General features: G+C 42.7%; 1 protein-coding gene across 4 annotated transcripts in view; it reads right to left on the reverse strand.

Moving 5' to 3' along the window:
- The window catches only part of FGFR2 (fibroblast growth factor receptor 2), an 80,939-nt gene that overhangs the window by 38,283 nt on the left and 19,092 nt on the right, over positions 1–23,564 (reverse strand). For 2 of the 4 annotated variants that reach the window (XM_066554194.1, XM_066554192.1), the window contains exons 3-6: positions 22,859–23,125; positions 22,063–22,137; positions 15,011–15,180; positions 8,900–9,023 (exon numbers count right to left, since the gene is read on the reverse strand). In XM_066554194.1, the coding sequence (XP_066410291.1) occupies positions 8,900–9,023; positions 15,011–15,180; positions 22,063–22,137; positions 22,859–23,125 (636 nt within the window). The remainder of the gene's footprint in view (positions 1–8,899; positions 9,024–15,010; positions 15,181–22,062; positions 22,138–22,858; positions 23,126–23,564) is intronic. The other 2 variants (XM_066554196.1, XM_066554195.1) reach the window with 1 other exon arrangement.

Raw genomic sequence — 23,564 nt, forward strand, 5'->3', positions numbered from 1 at the left:
CCTTGCAGTGTCCCTCACACTGTGCATGCATAAGCAAATGCTTCATACATGCCTGAACAAAGGGTGGAGAGGCCTTATTTTAGTGTGAAAAAATTATGGCAAACAGAACAATGAGAGGCTACAATTTTCATTGATATTCTTTTCAGGGTACCCTAAAAGAAAAAGGCTACAAGAGAATATTAAAAACAGCTTGTGACTTCTCACAGACAAGTGGTAAAATTTTATTGTTCTGGCTGTTCCCAGAGACTGCATTAATTTTACACCCAGAGATATCATCCTTTGTGCTGTGCACAGCTCCCAGCACTCAGCTGCTGTATAATAACCAGAGACAATGCTGGGTCCAGCATCACTGGAATGGGCTCTCCAAAAGGCTCTGCCAAAGGTTTACTGCATGCCTGGCAAAGAGCATCCCTCCCACAGGGATATGTCCTCTCCCAGCTGCAGTGGCTTTAGCTCACCAGTGCACCCAGTGATGCCATAAAGCACATAGGGGGAGTTATTATTTCTGCTGGTATTGTGACCCAACTACAGATTTCTCATCTGCCAAATTCCCTTGCCTGAAAACAGCTCTGTCTTTAAAGTAAAATGGAAAAGATTATGTAAAGCTTTAGAAGCACTCCTTACATTTCTACACTTCTCTCCCCCTCTTCTTACACAGCACACTTGCTCTATTGAGCAATGCAGGTGTGAAATTATTGGAAGCACTGTGGAATTCACCCTTCCCCAGCTCCCTGCCAGACACAGCCAACCAGCAGCTGACTGACCATACTGACTGTGCATGTGTCAGGGCAGGAAAAAAGCTCCAGCAGCCAGAATTTCAGTGCTGGACAGTCCTGGCTCAGCCTCATGACACGTCTGTGTCAGCCCTCACTGAGCCCTTTGGGCTTCCCTTCCCTGGTGGGGAAGTTTGGAGACATCCCTCCATCAGCACCACATTCCCTTTAGCAACACACAATCCACTTCAGATGCTGAAGACTGCTCATGGGAAGACCCTGACTATATATATTTGTCATTTTATTTCCAGAACTTTGGGTAAATCCAAGTAAATTTCGCAAGATGCAGCAGCGTTCAATGGCTGGCCATGCTTGGACACAAACTTGGTGCTCCAGAACTACAAAGTTGATTTATTAACTTTCCACAGCTCTTGTCCTGGTTCTGGCTGGGGTAGGTAATTTTCTTCCTGGCACTGGTACAGTGCCCTGTCTGGATTAAGGATGAGCATCCTGTTGAGAACACACTGATGGTTTGGTGGTTGCTGAGCAGGTCTCACACTCAGTCAAGGCCCTGTCACCTCCTCCTGCTGCCCTGCCAGGGGGGACAACTGGGGGGCACAAGGAGCTGGAGAGGGGATACAGTCAGGAGAGCTGACCCCAGCTAACCAAAGAGATATTCTAGACCAAATACTCAGTGCATAAATTGTGGAGAAAGCTGGCCAGGAGCCACTCAGGAACTGAACTGGCTGAGCACCGGTCAGTCAGTGGCAAGTTTTTCACTTCATCACTTGACTTTCTTGAGTTTTATCTCTCTCTCTTTTCCTTATTTTCTTTTTCATTATTACCATTATATTTATATTATTAAACTGTTCTTATCTCAACCCACGAGTCCTCAGTTCTGCCCTTCTGATTCTCTCCCCCATCCCATAGCAAGAGTTGTGTGGGGCTTGGTTGCCTGTTGGGGATAATCCACACCATTCATTCCAGCACCTCCATGTTCCTGCCTTTCAGCAGAAATGGACAGAAGGAAGCAGAGACAGAAGCACCACCAACGGCCTCTGGCCGAGCAACAGGCGCCAGAGCTGCTTTCTGAGAAAATGTCACTGAAAAGCAGTTGGGGCGGTAAAACCCATTTGCTGGGATATTCACTCAAATATAGACATAGGTATGCTCATAAGTATCCTAGGTGCACAAATATCAAAGGAAAGCAACTGCTGCAATGAAATTATGTTGCTTGATAATGCACATAATCCAACTGAATAGCAGAAACAGTGCTGCAGGTATGGACACTAAGGAATGCATGGAGATTCACTTATAAATGCAAAATACACAAAAGAACTGATGTTTTGATAATCTTATTTGTGATGGTGATTAAAAACCTCCTACAAGTATATGTAATTTTAGACTTTTATAAGCATTTTGTAAAAATTATAGATTACTTTATTCCAACTAATACACTGTCATGTTGGGTTCTTCCCTTTGCTAAAGTTCTGACAGCATCAGTGTTTTACTTTCATGAAAAGTCAACAATTTCAACATATTCATGCCACCCTTTCAAAGAGCAATCTGAAAAAAAATTAACTCAGTATCTTAAATTTACAGAGCAGTTCAATATTCAAACGTGTTTACCAAGCTCTGATTTTTTAATGTGCTTTTTTATGTTTAAATGGAACAACAGCTGTGGAAGCTGCACCACAGGAACGGTAGCAATCCAAAGATGACATAATGGCTTAAAACCCTCAAAAGCTGTAAATCACAGCCACCTCTGGATGCCAGGTCACACAGAGTGGTCTGCAGAGCAGAGAAAGGAGAGGAGACCAGCACTAACATTCTAAGTGCAACCTTTTTCTTCATTAGACACAGAATTTAACATTTTACTGATTTATTTGAGCTTCTCTACCGCCAGATTCCTCTCACCTTTCTCACCTTGGTAACAGCCCTTAATTTTGTTTTTCTCCCGGATTGTAAACTTTGTGTTTGCCTTTAATATGTAATCATCCAACCTGTATCACAGTTCATTTACAACTTTTCTATATTTATATTAATTTTTTTTTCGCTTGGGGTTTTTTTCTGTTTTTTTAAGACATAGCTTTACCAATTTACTGCCAATTACACTTCCATTTTTTCATTAATAAAGCTGTGAAAAAAGCCTGGATCAGGTCAGAAAGCCCATCCTATTAGGCACAGATATGGCTTTTGGCACGTGCCAACTGCACATTAACAAGGCAACGGTCCTGTGTTTGCATCTTCAGACAACTCCTGCAAATTCCTACTTGCACTTCCACAAGTAGGATACAGCACAAATTAGAAGGCATGATTAAAAATTATAATAACAGAGCTGAAACAATATCCTGTTCATCACTCATCAAAAGAAAGAGAAATAACTGCCTTGGGGCTGTAATAAGACAGAAAGTGGGACAGGGAGACCAGTCCTCCCCAGCAGACTCTGCAGGAAGCATTCCAAACATGACAAATTCACTGTTCACCCAGCAGATGAAGTAATGACACCAGTATTTGTCCATAAAATGTAATTTAGCCAGACTACTCCAATGAAATCAGAAGCTTTAATGCTATAAAACTACAGGGTTGGAATATTTTTACCTTATTAAGGAAGTGGAGGGGGGAACCCATAAGCTTTCATTTTGCCTGAGCTGAACCATCACAGTGTGGGCTTTGTTTTCAGGAGCAAACCGCACAGCCCCCAGCGCTAAACAATTTGCGTAATTCCTCCTGAGATGCACACACCTTGCCAAAAGCCTGGTGCCAGGTGTAAAGTCCACACTCTGGGCTTATCAGCGCATTAAATAAAAGCATCTTCCCTCTCAGCCTAACCAGATACCCGAGGGCAGGCATCAGCCTGGATTCCTTCGCGCTTTCTGTCCCTGCCTCATCTTGCCCCGCGCCACAAGCGCCGGGTGAAGACATCAAGCCAAAGCTTGTCCTTGTAAAGAGCCAGTCAACAACTACAAGAGAACATCTGCCAGAAATGCAAGTTTAGGCTTGGTTGTAATACCTGCCCTTAACTCCTGCCAGACATTAATGATGCAACACCCAAGGCATGTTATTGAGTTGGTGTCAGTTCCTTTTTTCGTATGTAACCCGAATCCTAAAAACAATTCTTTGGAAATTAAGGGGAGAACTGTACTTGAGTCAAACTAATTCTGAGCTTTATTTCAACAAGCCTCAGCAAAAGGCAAACAACAGTCCATATGTTTCTATGAATTTGGGAATGACAAAATGGAAACATGTCTTTAAAAAAAAAAAATGTGCTCATGCCATGTTCGCAGCTAGAGACTGGAAGAGCACATGAAAGTCCAAAAATAAAACTTGACTAGAAGCAAAAGCAGGAGTTTTTCCTTCTGTCTAAATGAAGGGAAACATAAACAGTGAAGAACCAATAGCAAAATGTGGATTCCATTTTAGCAAGATTTTTAACAGCATGCCGTAAAAAAAAACAAGAACAAAATTTATCCTATAGCAAATAGGATATCTTATAATATCCTAAAATATATCCTCTAAACCCACCAAGAGTTCAGAATAAAAGTGTTTTTCTGTACAGCCACCAGTAAAATCACTCATACATGAGATTTCTGAGGCACAAGCTTTAAACTGAGAGTCATTTAAAATGCTTTCTGGGTGAGAAGTTACTCTCACACTGGTTTTATATGAAAATATGAATTACTGTTAAGGGACAGCTGTGTTGTGCTCTGCCACCCCTGGAGCTCACTCCTCAGCAAAGAGAGCCAAAGGCATGGCTATTAGTCAAATTTGGAGCTGCTTAAAGTACTGCTAACCTGGCTGGAAAAGGGCTTCTTTTGGAAAAAAAAATATATTTGCAACATATTCATTTTTATAGCAAATAGCAGGGTCATCATATATTAATATAATTCTTTGTAGAGGTGTTGTGCTATAGCAGCTGCTTATAAATCCCACTAAATGAGGTAATGTGACAAACTTCACCTGAAACCAAACCATCTTTTGTCTCCCAGGATGACAACATTAAATAGGGCAGAAATGGCTACCTGGAGCAGGACTGCTCAGAGTAACCTTCTTTTTCTTCTGCTGTTAAAACCCAAATTCAATTAGCTCCTCCATGCTCAAACAGAACTGCTGCTGCTGAAATTGCACTCCAGCAATAATTGCCATCCAAGAGTGATCTAATTATATACAAGTCTCAGTGGCTGCATTCCCACGTTGCTTCCTACAACCCGGATTCACTACAATGCAACTCATAAGTGAAAACTACATCGTTTTCAGTCCTTCTCCCTCAAGGTTGCACAACTTTATAAACGTGCACTGAGAATGGAGTTAGTCTATTAGTAAGCTTGCCATAAAAACTCAAGTTTCTACCTACTGTTAAATACAAAGGAGGAGAAAAGGCACTTCAGCTGCATGTAAAAAAATAGCTAATGGGCTAAGCTGTACAAGGGAAAGAAAGTTCTTTTAATTAAGGTACTGGATTAGAATTCAAAGACCAGCTTTGCTTCTTGGCTCTGTCACCAGCTTCCTGCGTGACCCAGGGCAAGAAATTTCATCACTCCACAGCTCAGGTTTTCATCTCTAAAATGGACAGTGACATTTCCCTCTCCTGGCCTTGCTGTATTTCTGTTGTAAGCAATTCCTGTGTGCTGGCATGTTGCCCTGGACAATAAGTATCCAATATTAATTGAAGGCTCTGTGTACTACTCTAATAAAAAGCTAAAATTGACTCATCTCCCTTTCACAGCATCCCGGTGGAGTTTTGTATCACCACCATTTGCCACTACTGCAAACACATCTGAGTCCTTGAGCAAAGCCCTGCTTCAATCCCCACTTGGAAATGGAGAAGGAAGGAAAAGGCCATTGATTGGGGTATCCCAAACATTCAAAGAGTAACTTGGTCCAGCACAGAACATCCTGGCCAACTTGAATGGGCCATTCCCTGCTAACACAGTCACTGCGCACAAGTATCCTGTGCAGTTGAGAGGCTGCCAATGACTTGCTGCTTTTTTTTTTCTTCTGTATTTTCTACTCCCACTGTAAAAAAAAAAAAAATCAGTGCAAGGGTTTTGCCAGGTCTGTAAATTTGAACAAGACCATCTGAGCTGACTCTAAAGAGTTCTTGCAAGTAATTACAAGGTAAAAATGAGAATACTTCACACCTACATTCTGACTGAAAACTTCTCAGCCCTGCTGGCTCCAGGCTTTTAATTGTCAAAAGAGTTCAAGGTTTGGAAAGTTATTGGCATATTCCTAACTAGCATTGTGTCACTATTTGGCACGATTTTTGCTGGGATACCTCCCAACTCTGTGACATAATCAGAGGGTTCTCTACATTACACCATATAGTCAGATGCTCATGTTAGTGTAATATGTTACCATGTTTAATACCATTTGCTATTACTTACACTTAATCAGCTCTGGAACCAGTTAAACCATATAGGAAAAGTAATTTCAGAGGCTTTCAACTGACAGTTTTCTACACAGAACTTGACCTAAAATTATGACCTGAAGTTCGTAAGATGCGGTCTACGTAGGCAATTGCCTCTAAACAAACATTCATAACTCTCCACAACCCTGTGGGAACTGAAAATCCATAGGAAAACAGAAACAGGGAACTGAAAATTCATATGAAAACAGAAAAAAGGGCATAAAGTTAACTCTGTAGAACTGTCTCAGCTAGAAAAACTGTCAGAGTTTCCCCTTCTGGCCAGCCTTAATTTACTGCTTCAGCAATTTTATGCTCCACAATTACTGCAAATCTCCAGCAACAGAGGAATGGCCGAGCACTCCAACATCAACCCCCCTTTAGGTTAAAATCCCAATCTCTTGAGAGATTCACACTAAACTCAACCCAAGGTGCACATTCCCATGCACAGGTTTCCAAACAGACTCACAATTATACCCTTGAATGAAATTTTTTAAAAAGAGTGGTGAAATTACTAAGTATGCAGGACTCCAAAACTCAGGTTGTGACCTGCAAAAATAATTTTTGGACTTCTGGTTTTATTTCTTACAGGACACAAGCAGTGTTCTCTGGGTGCCATCAGCTGGGTTACCCAGCACCCCAAACCTCTCATTATTTTCGAAAACCTCAATATTTACTTTCCTGCCTCTCTATAGGAAAGGACTAGACATTTAAATAAATGACATAATCCTTACTACCATTCCATTCATTCATGCAGGTCACTATAATTTACTGCCAGGAAAAATAAACTTCTGCAAAATATTCCTCAATGCAAGACATTCAAAAGGCTCAAAGCAGGAGAGGAGGTGAGAGGGATTCTAACAAATATTTGCTCAAGTGACTGCATCATCCATGAACACATTTGCTAGGAAAAAAAAAAATGGGTGAAGAAATTTATGGCCAACACGAAACATGCCAGGCTGGGACAGGAAAACGAAGAGGGGGTAGAGAAGGGGAATTTTTAACCAGTTTCATTTCAGCAAGGAAAGGTTTTTAGAGCCTGGCAAGCCCCTGCAGGCAGCCTGAGCCCTGGGTGAGGTGGCCAGCAGAGGACCACACCATGCAGGACACAGCTCACTACAACAACTGACACCCATCCCCGGCAGCCGTTGCTGCTGCACCCTCCATAAATTCTGTTTAAACAAGTGTTCAAACAAAAAATGGCTTTGCCAGCTCACCTCAACCATCCCCAGAGCTCACTCTGTGACAAAATATTGCCATGGCCATGAAAATCCTCACTGCTTTCAGTGCTGACTGCCCAAACCCAAGTACAGGTGAGTTGGGTGGTTCATGGGCTCTGAAGGACGAGGGCTGGTGGTGGGGCTCTGGTCTGATGGCATCCTCATCCCAAAGTGGTCTTTCTCCTCCTCTGCTCCACAAAGACTAGCTCTCCTTGGCATTTTCACAGGGAATGTTTTCCTTTCGTGCCACCCAAGAAGCTGGCACTTTGTCTTCTCTTGGATTTGGGTGTTTATGCAGATTTAGGTGGTCTCAGATGAAACGAGACACTACTTTTAAAGACCATCCAAAACAATGCAAGGGATATATTTTTACTCATGCAAAACCAAGCAAGAACTAGGGAAATGAACATTTTGTCAGCACTTAAGCCCTATAAGCCCTTACAGTAAGATATAACACTTACAGTAAGATATTCTAGAAGAATCTATGGAGTTGGACTGACTGTCACCAACCAAAAATAGCATACAATAATCAACTTAATTTTTGCTTTCAATAGTGATTGATCAAAAGTTCTATTCACAGAGCTCATAATGCTCAGATCACCTCACAAAGGCAGAGAGAGCAAAGCCCATTCAAGACATACTTCAGAAACCATGGCTTGTATCCCTTAAGGTCCTACAAGAAAAGCCACACTGGTTATTTTGGACAGCAATGCCTTCAGAGTCAATAAAATTGCTCACACCCTTCAATGCTAATCAAAAAGACTAGAGGTGAACAGAAATTATTCCTGAAATTTCAAGCTCTAATTTAGCTAACCACTTAAATAAATATCTGTAAGCCTTATTAAAGTCAACAGGATTTAGGTATTAATAAGGTAATATTATTAAGCCTGTGTTTAATAGTCATGCGTAATCACAGCTTTGCTACTACTTAAAAATTCACACAGCTGTTTAGAATTTGTCCTCAGGTGAAACACTTCTGAATTTTTATCATCTGTGTTTTGGGGACTGCTCAGAGCCCACCCAACAGGCTCCAGTCAGATTTCTGTTGGACTGCTGTGAATGCAAACTGCCCTTCCTGAAGCTCCAGATCTGCTCTAGCTGCAAAGTCAGTATCTGGCTTTTTATTAAAAAAAAAAAAATCATTTCAGCTATAAAACTATAATAACAGGACTCTAAAGGATTGGTTGACAGTTTTCATCACTGCAGTTATTAAAGTCTGTGTTAGTACAATTGTACAAGTAATAATTAAATTGTAATACTAATGATTGAAGTTGCATCAGCAAGCATTATTTGGTCATCATGGCAAACTTGTGGGTGGATGTTGCACATGGATATTACACCTTTTGCCAGTGCAGGGGTAGATTAATCCTACAGGCACGAGTGAGACAGATGAATATATAAAGTTATGAAGCAATTGGCTGCGCAGTGAAATCTCATCTTTGGAGTACTGTGAAATCATCTCCAAAATAAACGCGGAACGTATCAGCTCAGCTCCAAATGGTTTCATGGAGAAAGTCATTAGTGAAAAACAGTATCCTGCCCATGAGAGCTGCACTTACCAACCACGTCCAGGTGGTAGGTGTGGTTGATGGACCCGTACTGGTTCTCCACGATGCACGTGTAGTTCCCCTTGTCCGATGGCACCACGCTCTCCATGATGAGGCTCCAGTGCTGGTTGCGGACCTGGGGGATGCAACCAGACAGGTTGGGATCTCCTCAAGCAGAGTTTTACCCTCTCCCCTTCAAAAAGAACTGTTCCTTGAATAATTATCCTTGTGTAATTCACAGCTGGAAGCCTCTCCTGTGCTTGTCTGACGGTTCTGGACATTGAAATTATTTATGCTTGATCCAGGACAGCATGGCTGCAGAGTGAAAGCTTTCACACCCTCTGCTGTAAATCTACCTGGCCCCTGCTCCAAGCACTGCAGATGTCAGTGCACACTCAGTCCTCCCAGGCTGAGCAGGATGGCACCAATTAGCAGCAGTTGTCTTACTGGGCTTTACCTTTCAATCCACTCTAAAGTGAATGCACACCCTCAGGGCATTCCCCATCTGTCTCCAAACAGCCACCTGGTAATAACTACCCATCAGCAAGACAGGATGGACATGATCCCCTAAACATTTAAGTCTTCACCCCTCCTAAAAGCTCAATGACACAGCTCACATTTTAGAGAAACTGAGGGGCGATGTTTGGGATTCCTCCCAAATACCTCCTGCTGCTCTGGGGTACCCCAAGAAAAAAATGAATCCTAGAGTCATGCTGCCTCATGGAAAATGCCTGAAAAAATCTTCATGGAAACAGGGCATAAGGATATACCTTTATCTCACAGAATCCCCCTCAGACAGAATTTATTAAAGGTACTGATTCTGTTCCCATTTGAACTCCAAAGGAGCACTGGCTTTGGTCTCACAGAAAATAGGATTTAGCCCAGTACTGGAAGGATACAGAGCCATCCTGTACACACATATATTTCCTGCATCAGAAGTTGGCTCCCAAAATGACCTTTTGCTGGCTATGGACTAATTCCTTGTTTCAGCATTACATTTTTGACAAAGTGCTCAGAAAGCTTAACATTCTCTGTAGCTGCAGTGCACAATTCTTCAACTGCAAAGTACATATTTCAGCAAATGGAATAACACAATCTGCTACAGTCATTTTAATCAGCCAAATGGAAAGCAGTAATTCAGTGCTGTACACCAGAAAAAATTATGGACCATTCAGTGACGCTTCCAGTAACCATACATTCTTAAAACATCATTACAACTATAGCTATGAAATCCTGCATCGTGCCTGACTATTTTGCAGGTCCTCATCCAGCAGAAAAAGCTGCAAAGGGCCACATCACAGTGCCAAGAGCACTTGCTGGAGGTAAAAATGCCTTCAGTTCAAAGCTTGGAAGAGAAGTTCTCTCTATAGGCAGCTCCTGGCTTTCCTAGTTCCCCCTGCTAGTAATTATCTCAATAGCTGGATATGTCTCTTATTGCTCAGTTGTGGACTAATAATATTGGCTAATGACTGGCCATGTGGGCTCTGAAAAGTTAAGAAAGTGTGGGCAAGAGTCCAGCAGGAGAAGGTGCTAAGCTAGCATCAGAGAAATGTGTGACACAGCCTCAAAATCTCCAGCCCAAACTTAAGGCTTCTCTCCTCAGCCCCTCATGTTGATGGTCAAACAATTATAGTGGTTCCATCAAAATGATATCTTGATTTTTCTTCACATTGTGAAGAGCTAAGGGATAAGTTCATAGAACTAGAAAGAGTTTATCAGTGTTATTTTAACATCTTGTTGTTCTGCTAAGCAACTCTGAAAGTCAAAGTTTGGGTCAGAAAGAGCTGCTGTCATAAACTGTTGGTAAATAAATACAACAGCTACATATTTTGAGTATTTTACTTCTTTGTGATTTATTTTGAAGGACACTTGGTCAAAGTGGCCTGAACTTTCTGCCATTACAAGTTAAAACACACTTCTTGGAATCAGAGTTTTTAACCAATCTGATTGTAAAACAGGAAGACCAGATCACAGTTCCACAAAAGTTAAAACAAATAAAAATTGTAAACAAGCTGCAGGTAATTAATTTGACAGGAAAACACAAGAAATTGTTTATGGTCAATAAGAAAACTTAACTTACAGCCACAAGTGGATATACTGGATGGGAATATTAAAAAGTATTTGTGCAATTTCCCTTCTTGTAACTCCACGGACAGAGATATCTTTATAACAAAACAACAGCTTAAGCCACTTTGGGTTAAGCTAAACAACTGCTGCAGAGGTCCAAAGCAGCTATGACACATTGCCAGACAACTGGATTTATGGCAGGGATCTGGATCCAACAAGACTGTTGGCTTAGTGCTTCGTGGCTACAAGTGCAGCATTGCAAAGTCCAGGAAAATCCCCCTTTGCTGGGGATGAGCAGCCTCTTCTCTCACTGAAGATTTCCAAATTCAAAATTTCATTCTCAGACATGCAACAGTCCAGCCACATCCCTGCACCCACACAGCTTGAAACACAGGCTTTGGTGATGTGACTTTTTTATGTGAAATGCCACATCCCTTAGTCCAGGTGTTTTACTGACTAGTTATGGACACTCCTAGCACTTTATTAGGGGGGAAATCTTCTCCATCAAGGTTTTAACCATTTCTCCAAACAATCTCCCCAAAAGATTCAATTTTTAAACTGAATTATCTGTATGAAATGCATATAAACTGCACTCATAACTTGGAGGTGGGAAACAAACCCTTGGAATCAAAATGCCAAGGAATATTGACCAGAGAACTGGGAAAGGGCAAGGAATATTTCATATAAACTTTTTGCTTTTGGAGTATCCCATAAAGAACAGTGGACAGTTCTGTTCAGTCAGTTGTGTCTTCACTGGAGAGATAATGTCATGATAACGTCACTTAGCTAAAAATGGATCAATTTTATACTCATTTCAAAGCAAAGAAGGATTGGAAATGAAAATACAACTCTCCACAAAAGCAGCACAGTGCAGACTGTGAGAGGTACTGCTGAGACAAAGAGAACAAGTACAGAACACCCCTGGCAAAGGCCATGGGCCTGTGCAGTGCTCCTGTAATGGTAAATTTTCTTACTCTGTATTTACCTGGCTGAATTTAAATGTGTTTAAGACAGCTGCAGTGATGAAGCTTATCCAAATGCATAGGGGCAAACACACAAGCGTTAATGCTTAAACAGTACCAGCTGATAGAAGTGCATTTGCTTTCTGGGTGGTGTACAGGAAAGAAAAGGCTCCTGTGGTCTCAGAGAGGATTTAGATATCAACTCAAAGAAAATATAAAATTCCTCTGAAGGCACAAACAAGAGTTATCATCACTTCAAAAAAATCAGAGTAAAAATGAATTTATATATTCAATAACTGATCCTGTTCTCTTTATTTTAAGGAGGTTGGGTATATCTTGAAAGATCATTAACAGATCAATTTTGAAATTCACCACCCAGAATTAGTCACAGTGCAGGAATTCCGCCCTGGAAGCTATCTTGGCCAGAACATACACCCTCCTGCTAGCCTGCCTGAGTGCAAATTGACTCAAGACATTCCCCAGTCAAAGGGACAAAGTGCTACAGGCCACTATCTGATTTTGATAAAAACAATACACCAAGGGATTTCTCAGCTCTTAGCAGGAAAGAGGTGGCTGAAGGATTACTGGGAAGCTTTACGTTTTCCTTCCCTTCCCTTTGTCCCTTAAGGCTTCAAGGGATGATTGTCTCTTCTGTCAGATATGGCCAGGTTTGGATCCAGCTATTCTATCCCAAAAATTGTGAATATCTCCATCAAAAATGCCTTGCAGAGAGCAACACCCAGATTCAAGACAAGCTAATGTGCAAGATTTAGCACGAGCTGCTGTGACACCTGGGTAAACACAGACCAACACTGATAGACTCAGTCCTTCCTGAGGACTCCTTCATCAAAAGTTCATTGGCATAGTGATGTCAAGAAAATACAATTCTCTCTGTTCTAGTATAATTTTGCATGAGCCCACAGTGATTTCACCCTGCCCCTAGAACAGATGAGGACACAGCTCAAAAAAAAAAAGTTCTGGAGTCCTCAGTCTTTAACACCCATTCACTGGGAACAAGCTTTCATCTTCAAAGATGATTATTCAAAATGACAGAATGTAGAATAAACATGGATTTGGTTGATTTGACAATGGTAAGTAAATCCTACAAGATAATTTAAAATTTAATGTCTTTGTGAGCAACAAGAGAAGTCTGAAATCCTCAGCTGTGTGCCCTCTTTTTTCCTTTGGACTAAAGAGATAGAAGAAGTTATGATTTAGAATTAGAGGTACAAACTTCACAGGTATCCAGCTGGCTTTAGGAGCAGGCATCTGTGGCTCCTTCCCACAGTACATACATACCTGGGAAACTGCATACATTTAACACACATGACCAAAAGCTTAATTTGTGCCACTTAATGGGCACTACTCTAAACGATCTCACCCAGCTCCCTAACACTAGCAGTGCCAGCACAGAGCCTCACATGAGCTGATTTACCCCACCAAAGATCCCCCTCCCAAAGCAGACACCAGGTACCTCCATCCTGCCTCTCTAGACACACATTTTCCTTCATGGTCTTCAAGAGTGATATCTTCATTTCCCCTCCATCAGATGCAAAGTGTTCAAAATAACAGCCTGGTTACCACCAGAACAGTTACTATTATTTTCCAAGACAGGATTAGTTTGGTTGGGGATTTTTTTTTCCCTTAATTGGTGCTTTTTTTTGTTTTTAAAAAAGCACTGAGAAGGGCAAAAATCACTGAATGGGAGCCAATTCGTTAACACTCCACAGTGTTATGAAAGGCAGAAGGTGTTGCCAGGTGTACACTCATAAGCAACAGAAATTTATGGTGTAAGCAAACATAGATGGAAAAGTCTACTTAGATAATTAGTGCTCATGCAGGGAGACTTTCTGGGCTCTGCTCTCTGCTAACACAAATGTTGGAAAAATTGACACTTTCTACAGTAAATCCAGCTAGAGAGGAAAGGAGACTGAGGCTTGTCCTCCTCTGCACTGGAAAACAGATTTTGTGCACCGGGCAGGACCTGAATCAACAGCTCACAAAGCAATGGCTCAACCAAGGCAGCCCCCCAAAAACACTGCAAACCATGGGGGCAAGGCAGTGGTGCAGGACTGGGGGGCAGCCTCAGGACTCAGAACTGAGCTCTGTCTAGTAAAGACAGCTAATTTGTGTCTAACAGCCATTTCAAACTGCTCGGAGCAGCTCAGCACAAGCTCCAGGATGGGGATTCCAACCCTGACACAAGGGGACTGCCTCAGAAAATTCTCCTCTTGGAGGAGGAGCTGCTGAGGTGTCGGGGACATGAGGAAACTGCTGAGAGTAGACCCAGACAGGAGGTGAAGGGGAGTCAGAAATGGCCATGCTTGAACAGCAATTTGCCACCGAAGTCACGCATTCCCAGTTCCTTGGAGGAGAGGGATCAGATGACCGAATCCTGACTTCTGACCTGACCCGGGCAGATACCACGAGGTTAAAGGTCTGTGCACTAACACACAGAGCAAGCTGGCTTCCCTAAAACTCTCTCTTAATCAGTAACCACCAACTCAGAATAAGACATCTAATCTGAAGCCATTTAAAATTCAAACAAACCCTTCCAAGTAATTGCTGTTACTTTCCCCTCAAATTCTTCTTCCCATTTCAGTTTCACAGGCCATAAACTCTACAGAAAATAATAACTTTTGACTTCCAAGGCTTCCTTTATTAAACTGCCTTACACTCACCAAAGCGGATGGCCATGTTTTTAACAATGCAGCCAAAAATGAATAGAGCAAAACAGTCTTAATCTGCTTTGCTAAGTCAGTCTTTAGTTTTCCAAATACGTCTCTATAAATAATCCTTAGCTGCACTGCTAGACTAGAAGCTTGAATTTCAGAAAAAAAAATAAATAATTAGTACTCAGTAACCGCCAAAGAAACCACCCACCCTTCCCCAGAAGAAAACAACCACCTCTTTTTGCTTCCACGTTTGATCCAAGGCCATTAAAACATTTTCTGTTGACTTCAGCAAGTTTTTGGTAGGTTTTTGAGTTTTTTAGAGAGGGAGGAGGGCTGGTTTTGGGTTGTTTGGTTGTTTTTTTTTTTTTAACAGCTGTGGTCAAGAAGAGAAATCACAAAATGCCATGGTGAGCCCTTACCTTGTAGCCACCAATGCGATGCTCCTGCTTGAACTCCTTCCCGTTCTTCAGCCAGCGCATGGTCGGCGTTGGGTTGCCCATGGCCGGGCAGCGGAACTTGACGGTGTTGGCGGCCGGCACGGCGTGGAGCCTCTTCTCCATCTTGTCCGTGTGTGTCCAGTAAGGTGCCCCTGTTCCAAAGGGACACATCCAGAAACATCAGCACTTGGGAACTGAGCTCCCCCTCCAGCCCCTTCCACCGGCGCACAGAGCCGCAGGGACCCGCTTCAAGCGGGGTTTGGAAAGGGCACACGAGTGGAGATCGGCTGCTGCAAGTGTCAGCCAGGGTTTTGCAAATGGCTCAGTCTGCTGCTCTGGGTGTTTAATTTGTGACAAAATTCCAATAATTAACCACAGACAACTTTTGTTTTTCTGTATGTCAAGTAAGACACAGGGACTTTGGACTTTGAGCTGAGTTACTGCAATGGTTCAAATGCAGAATTTTTGGCCCTCAGCTGTGAAGCCAGACAGACCAAGACAGAAGATGCTTGGAAGCATCAGCACTTTCCCCTTCTGTCCTCTAGTCTGACAGCAGCTAAAGCCTGCAGTGTGTGATGCCAAGGTGAACTGTGCATAGAAACCACAGAAATGTATTTACCAATGGAACATATTTCTGAAATCTTAACCCAAGCAGAGGAAACCAAAGGAGTAAATGTGGATCACCAAAAAACATTTATCACTTTGGAGGGGTTTCCCACACTAATGAGCCTCCTGAAGTCCAAAGGGTCAGTGACATCCAAAACCATGGCATAAAGTGAGAGTGCCTCTCTCTCAACACACATTTTCTGAGGTGATAATTTTCCCAGACCCTGGCATGGCCCTCCTGGCTCTTGCTCACTCCTTGCCATGTCCTGGCCCAGCCTGTGCCCACATGAACATCATGAGAAGCACATTTGTCATGTACCAGCAAAGGAAACACAGCAGAACAAAATTTACAATTGCCCATATGTGTTTACCCTCACAGAAGTAAACTTGGATACATAGACCCAAAGACAAAGTTATCCCATCCTCTGCATCCTTGCACAGCTTCATCTACATTTCTTAACGACTTCATGGCACTGCTTCAGTCATCTCACCATAACAGTTTTTTGTTTTTTTTTTTTTTTTAGTTAAAGATTCAAGATCTATTTAATAGTAGGAAACATTAATTTCTTTTACAATGGAGTTTTCCTGAAGCAAATCAGATTAGCGTGGAATTTTTAGGACTAGAGGGGTCCAGAAAAATAACTCCATTTCTCTCAGCCCTGTTTCATTTCCTTCATTAGCAGGCCAACACTCCACTATAAATAAATTCTTCCGTTCCTCAAATATTTATAGCAGTTCTTACAATCAGTGCAAACTCAGAAATCCTGCTACCCCCCCCCTCTAAATAAAAATACAGCTGGACAGAAAATACAGGAATAAATCCTTTAACAAAGTCTCTCTCAGTATAAAGAAAACATTCTAAAAGCAAGTCCTATAATGATGCTATGAACGATAAGTGTTTGGGTTTTTATTTTGCCTGAAGTGGCAATTAGTGTTAAAATTAATGAAGTAGAAAAGCAAAGCAAATTTATGCATGTAATCAAAATAGAAAATCAAGTAACTATTGAACATTTAACTACAACACTAAGAAATTGTTACGCAGACTAAAGTGAATTAGAGATGCAAGGAAAATCACTGTTAACATTATTTGCTAAAAGCAGGATCACATTAAAACAACAGAAGACTTTAAACAAAAGCCAACCAGAGGAATCAACTCCTACACGCAAGGGCCAAATTACATTACAAGTACACCAGGCAAAGGCAGAATTACATACTGGTACTGAGGGATTAAAAAGCTGTTTTCCCTGGACTGCTCAAAGTATTCCACAAGGCAACCACTGCTGGGCCCTACTTGCAGCTCCCACAAAGCCAAAGCAAACTGGGGCACATCGAAGACAATCAACCACCCAAACCAGTTGTATCAGCACCCCATCCAGAGCAGAGGGCTTGCTTTAGCCCCAGGTGGGTACTGCCAACCCAGCAACTCTGCAGCCAGCAGGGTCACTTCTCACCACATCCATCACACAAACCCCTCTCACAGGACAGGGCACCAAGAGCTCACATGCAGCCACTGGCCAGCACAGCCTCTGAGCCACGGGCTCCACGGCCCACCCATGGCAAAGCTGCCCTGCAGCCCAAGGATGGAAGGGCCAAGCTCTGGGAAGCTCCCACCAGGCTGCAGACTGGGACCAGGGCTCTGGAGTCAGTCAGGGTGCAGCCACCAGCAGCTCCCCAAATAAAGCTGCTCCACACAGCCAGGTTTGTACTGTTATGGTCCAGCCCATCCTCTGGTTTTCTTGAAAATAACTATTTTCTTGAAAATAACTATCCTTTCCATCAACAACCTGCTCCTGGAATATGCTCCAATACAACAAATGAACAGAGGGAAATCTCTGACAGAGATGGGTGCAAAAAAGAGGCCAGGTAGATGCAGGCAGGAATGAAGAGAAGCAGCTCCATTTTGTGGAACACCCCAGAATGGGAGAAAGGCCTGTTTGGAAACCTTCTCTTCACACAACCCTCAGCATAACCTGCAATGCTCCTAAATTACAGGTCAGCTTGGAGAAAAACATGCAGGCATCACATATGGAAAGCACCATCTGAAAATGCTTCAAGACATCCTACATTTGGCAGCTCCTCAGCGTGTTCAAGGAAAAGAGGAAAAGGCAGCAACATCCACAAACCATCACACTTGCCCTCAAATCGTGCTTTCATCCAGTGATTGATCTGATCAACACACAGCATTCTTCTTTATAGATTAAATCATCATAACCTAAAACACCTTTTAGTGCTTCTATTTGTCTTGAGAGGAAAAACACCGAGCTTCACTAAAACTGATAATGAACACAGTAAATGAGTACCAGGGGCTGACTGCTCTCACGGGCCACGTCCATCACATCCCATCACTGCCACCAGAACAGGTGAAGTAGGTGGCACCACTGCTAAAAGTTCACAGCAACCACAGGGTAGACTCCAGTATGAAGCAGCAAGGAGCAGCAGGGGAACGGGTGGGAATTCCTGATTGCTCAGAGTTCTCATTAGTGAGGAAAATATCCTGCTGACCCACACTGCACAGACATTACATCTAATCAGCCAAATCTCCTGCATGTGAAATTGAAATTAGGAAGCCCAGGGGACCACTTCACTTCAGGACTCTTCAGTTTTTATTTGGACTTATCTAATACAAAGAAACACAAAAGTAGTCAACTCCAAGCCTGCTTGACAAGCTCCTCAAGCAGGCAATAGAGCGCCATAAGTGACCACATCAAACCCCTCCAAGGTTTTCAGTACTATTGTATTTGACCTTTAATTAAAAAACACTTCTAGGCAACATCCAATTTTTGCTGCTCCCCTGAGTGGGTTTCCACTCTACAGGATTTGATGAATTTGAACCTTGTTTCATCCTTTCTGAAACTTTTCAAGGCATGAAAGGAACAGCATGTGGATTACATTTAGATACTTTTTTGTTCTTGGTGCCAATTTACCATTGCTTGGCCCAGAAGAAATTGTTTAAAGGGCGATAAGGAAAAAAAAAGAAGTCATAAAGCCTCCAGTTGCCTGACCAGAATTCAAGGCAGAGCAGCAGCATCTTCAGGGCTACCCAGAGGTCTACAGAATAAATTAGTTGGTGGACTTGATTGCAACCACCACGACAGCTGCTGCCTTGCCAGTATCAGGTCAGGAGTATAGAAATCCCTCAAATTAGGGCTACCTCTCAAAATCTCAACAAGGACAAGGCAGTAAGTGCCAGCAATGTCTTTTCCACTGCTGCCAGAATGATGACCATTAAGCTTGTAAAACCAAGTCCTTGGAGATGACCCTCCAAGAACCAAGCTAAGGCCCATCTTTAGGGTAACAAAGGGGAAAACTTGAGTTGCCAACAAAGCCATTTTGTGGAGAAAGGGGACTGTTTTGCAGTGGAACCAATCCTGCACCTTCCCCACGAGCACTAATCCCTTCAACAAAAGCTGGAAGTAATAAAAAGCTATTCAGGATGCAGTCTGGAACAAATCTACCACAGTGTTTTTTCAGACAGTTAAAGTATCTGTCAAGCTGAAGGGACAGCAAACGCAGAGTGAAATCTGCTCTGCGTGCCTCTCACTGAAAAATACACACAAGGCCAGTGGTCAAATGCACATGGGTACACACCAGTGCCCTCCTCTCCCAAGGAAGAGCTGCTCCTCACATCTACAGAGTCACTACAGCCTCCACTGACTCCAAGAGCAATTGTGTTTTCTGGGCAGCCTCGAAAATTACACTAGATTTCCTCAACGGCCTCTCCACCTGCATTCAGAAACCTTGGCCTCCGAAATATGTATTTGCAACAGAGGCAAGGAAAATAAAACAGCTCAAAAGAATACTTAGCAGTGTAAATAAAACAGCTCTAAAAGGTTTGTTTTAGTTTTAAGTATGCAGGAATGAGAATGCCAAGGTTCAGCTTCCTGTTGAAGGCACTACAGCCATTTCCTGCCTCATCTCATCATAATTAACATGCCAAGACAGCTGGACTTTATCAGAATTGTTTCATCAAAAAGCAACAACCTTTGAAGACTATGGCCTTTTGTTTCCATCAGTAAAGGCATAACCAGGCCAATTTCCATTGCTTATCCTTAATGATCACAGCTATAATTTGTATGCAAATTATCAGTTAAATCATTTGAGATCTGCAAGGCTCATGATTGAGGAAACATTTAAAAGACTTCTGTAGAAGAGCAGCAGCCAGGGCCCATTGTGAGGTCGTGGACTTTGCCAGGCTCAACATCCCACAGGCAGGGAAGGTAAAGGGCATTTGGCCATTGTGTACTGCTCCACAGCACACCCAGGGAAGACACAGCTCCTGGTTCACTCCTCCACCTGCCTTGTAACACAGTACCTTCAATTACCTTCAATGTGGCCTCTTGGATGTGATAGAGAACTTGGAAGAGGAAAAGAAGGCTTACAAGGCACACCGCACCAAGTCCCACCCTGACTTTCACACATAAATTGCCAAATCACAGCCCTCTTTCAGCAGCCCTGTATTATCCAAGGGAGTTACTGTGATGCAACTCTTCACTGAACACAGAATGCTTGGAGGGACACGGTGCCGCGACCCTTCAGTCATCATCCTGCTTCCAGCTCAGACCCTGGGAGGCTTTGCTGCTCCCCCAGCAGACAGTGGGCACCTTTTAAAGAGCAATCCATCAAGGAATTGCTTGTGGAATGCTCTGCTCAGGCCCAATTCTGTCTTTTGCAGTTTCCTCCCTTCCATCTCCACAGCTGCGCTTTCCCCGCCATCCGCGATGTTTGAACGCTCACGCCTGAGAGGCATCTTTCACTGAGAGCAGGGAAAGTGTGCTGGCCCCTGCTGCAGCACACACCCCTGTCCCAGCAGATGGACACTGTCAAGGGCCTTTCACCAGCTCCCCAATCAAGATTGATTAACAGTAGCTTAAAATGATAGCTCGTTTTACAAGAACGTCATTAGCGCAACCGCTGGGCACTGCTCCCTGTGGCTGGAAGGGCAGGAATCCTTCTGAGACCATTACAGAGCACAGCTGCCTTGAGAGCAGGTCCTTCACTTCTTCCAAAAGCCATTTATGCTCACAATGGATCACCAAAGCCACCACTGCAGATCAGAAGCATAACTGTCGCCGAAAATGTCGCAAGCCTTTTTCTGACCAATACCAGTAAAGCTTTAAGGAACAGCAAACATCAGAAATGTTTCCTAACAGGAATTTCTAACCATGGCTCCATTTCAGGGCTGAGCTAACACTGCCTGGATTGGTGGGTTTTGCCTAGACAACCTCTTTTAAAAGCAGTGTCCCTTCTCCAAGCCCTCCAATTCTCTTTGCCACTGCATTCCTCTGTCAGGGCAGCCTCCAGCTGCCTGATCTCAGCCCCTTCCAGAGGCACCTGTGCATCAGCCCGGGGTTAATCACACTAACAGATGGCAGGGGCCAAACAGGCAGCTAGGAACTTATATCACGTTAAATAGCATCTAATGTTTCACAGCTTCAGGCCAGGGGCAGCCGCACACAAAAGGCACGAACGGGGCAGCCCAAATCAGGCTCGTGCTTTTTCACCTGGACAAGTGCTCCAAGCTGCAGGGCAGCTGCAGCTCCTGACCAAGCTGAGCAGCAAATACACCCCCTGCCCACTGTGGGTGCTGCTCACTGACATCTCCCCCAAAGGATTTCTGCGCTCTCTGTTATTGAATTTAGCAGGCACCAGCAACAGCAAACCACCAGTCACCGAGGGGGTTTGGCAGCACTGCACAGTGGCATCAGGAGCCAAGATGAATTTTATATACTTTTTTTTTCCTCTTAGAGAGTGCTCTATTTAGAGCTTATTAATAGCTTTATGAATTCTCTAAAGGGGACGAAGTTTAACACATTCAGATAGGTCTAAGACTCTTCTAGCCCATTTTCATCACACCTAAGTAACATAAAATGGGGGTTTAGCACTGAATCACCTTCTTTGCAACAAACCTTAAGGTCCTTTGCAGACAAAAGAGCCTCATTGTCTCCAAATTCATTCTCCTTGATGAGATTTCTGTTGAGATTAGGGATTGAAGGATTTACCTCATTACAACTTAATTTTTTTTTAAGTTTTCATACCACCTTTTAACAAAATGAGCTGGATCTTTGTTTCTTCTGTTAAGTTTCTGCTCAGATTCAGGAAAAGTTAAGTTAATCTGTCAGAGCCTAAACCAGACAAAGACCAAACTTTGATTCAGAAAGAAAGGAAACTGCAGAAATGCCAGCAAGAAGGGAAAAAAGAAAGTACCGACCAGAAAAGCACGTTCAAAAGAATATTAGTTTATTTTTATTTTTCTTTTCCAAGTTACGAGCTACGAGAAACAGAAAACAGAGGAGAATAAGATACAAAGATATTTGACAGTACATGCAGTTAACAACCAAGAAGCTCTGAAGACAGGAGTGCAAGAGATGGGACATAGTTTTCCACGTGGATCTTGCTAGTGACTTCTGGCAGTGACTTCTGTTACTTACTCATCTGGTTGCTGTCATTCACAAAGTCCTCGGACCCATCATTGTCGTCTTCATCATCCCCAGAGGAAAGAGCATCTGCACATTAAAAACAACCAAGTCTTTAAACCAGCCTAATTTTTGGTTTTTTTACAGAAAAACAAATTGATAAGCTCTATCTTGGACTGTATATTAAGAAGAACAAGTGTTTATGTTAGTTGTGCAGAAGCTAGAGAAAAAGAAAATCCAGCCACAAAATGCTATTTCCACATAAAATTGTAACAAAACTAGCTAATAGTCCTAAAGTGCTACAGACTTTCCCAAGGGAGTTTGCTAATTACAAAAATCTCTTTCTCCTTAATATTTTAACTTCTGTTACAGAAATGCAGTTGAACAGAACTGAGCATCTCCAGAAAAATTTATCTCTAAACTTGAAGGATGCAGAACACACATTTTCCTCTTCTGATGCATGGGGCAAAAACCTGTATTCATTCTACTGGCTTCATCATCATCACAGCAACTCTGTCTAATTTAATTCTGTCAGAGTGGCATAAAACAGAGAGCTCTACAGCAGCTGTTAATCTCTGTAGAGCCCTTGGAGCAAAAAGGAGTAGACACAAACTAAGCCCATTTCAGGGTCAGGACAAGGAGAAAAATCCCCAAAAATTTGGGGATACAATTTAAAATTTGGGGATAAAATTTACACCTACAGAACTCAACTCACTGTGCCCTAGTGGACTGTTTCATGTAAGGTCATAAAGCGTCTTAACATCACATCTTACAACTTCTGCATGCAAAAACCTGCGTTTGACTCACTCACCTGTAACATTTACAATGAAGTACAGAGTATCACTGTCTAGGGTCCTAACAGCAGTGCAAGCATAGAGGCCCGAATCTCTGGCTGTGGCATCCTTAATTTGTAAGTACTCCCCAATAATCACTGTCCTATTGTCAGGCCCCAAAGGGAGCCCATCCTTAGTCCAACTGATCATGACGGCGTCTCTCAATTGACAGCGCAACTCAAGCGTCTCTCCTGGAAGTGCTGAGTAAACATCTGGCTGAGAGATTTGGTATTTGGTTGGCGGCTCTGCGAAGGTGGAAGGAAAGGAGGAAAAAATAGAAGAAAGAGAAGGGAAAGGAGAGAATTTCCAACACAGGTCAGTCAAGGCCCTTTTCATCCATGGAAATCAAGTTACGTTAAATTTAAAAAAAATGTTTTGTCCAGATTAGCCCAGTGTTCTGTGTTATTAAACTGAAGTTATTTCACAAGTAGTTCACCACAAGTAAAGCTCAGGCACTTTTGATCAGTGTCTTGGCATGTCCCTTGTCCCCAGTGCCACACCAACACATTACTCTTCTCATCAGTCACAGAGAGCAGGGGACAATGGGGGTTGCAGAACCTGGAGGCTTCAAAGGACTTGTAGGAGAAGGAGGGGTTCAAAAGGCAAATTCCATTTTCTGTCTTAGCATTTGGGTCCACAATTCAAATGAATAATTATCTTTCCCCACCTGATTTTATTTTCGGT

This window comes from Molothrus aeneus, chromosome 8, assembly GCF_037042795.1.
Source record: "Molothrus aeneus isolate 106 chromosome 8, BPBGC_Maene_1.0, whole genome shotgun sequence".
NCBI lineage: Eukaryota > Metazoa > Chordata > Aves > Passeriformes > Icteridae > Molothrus > Molothrus aeneus.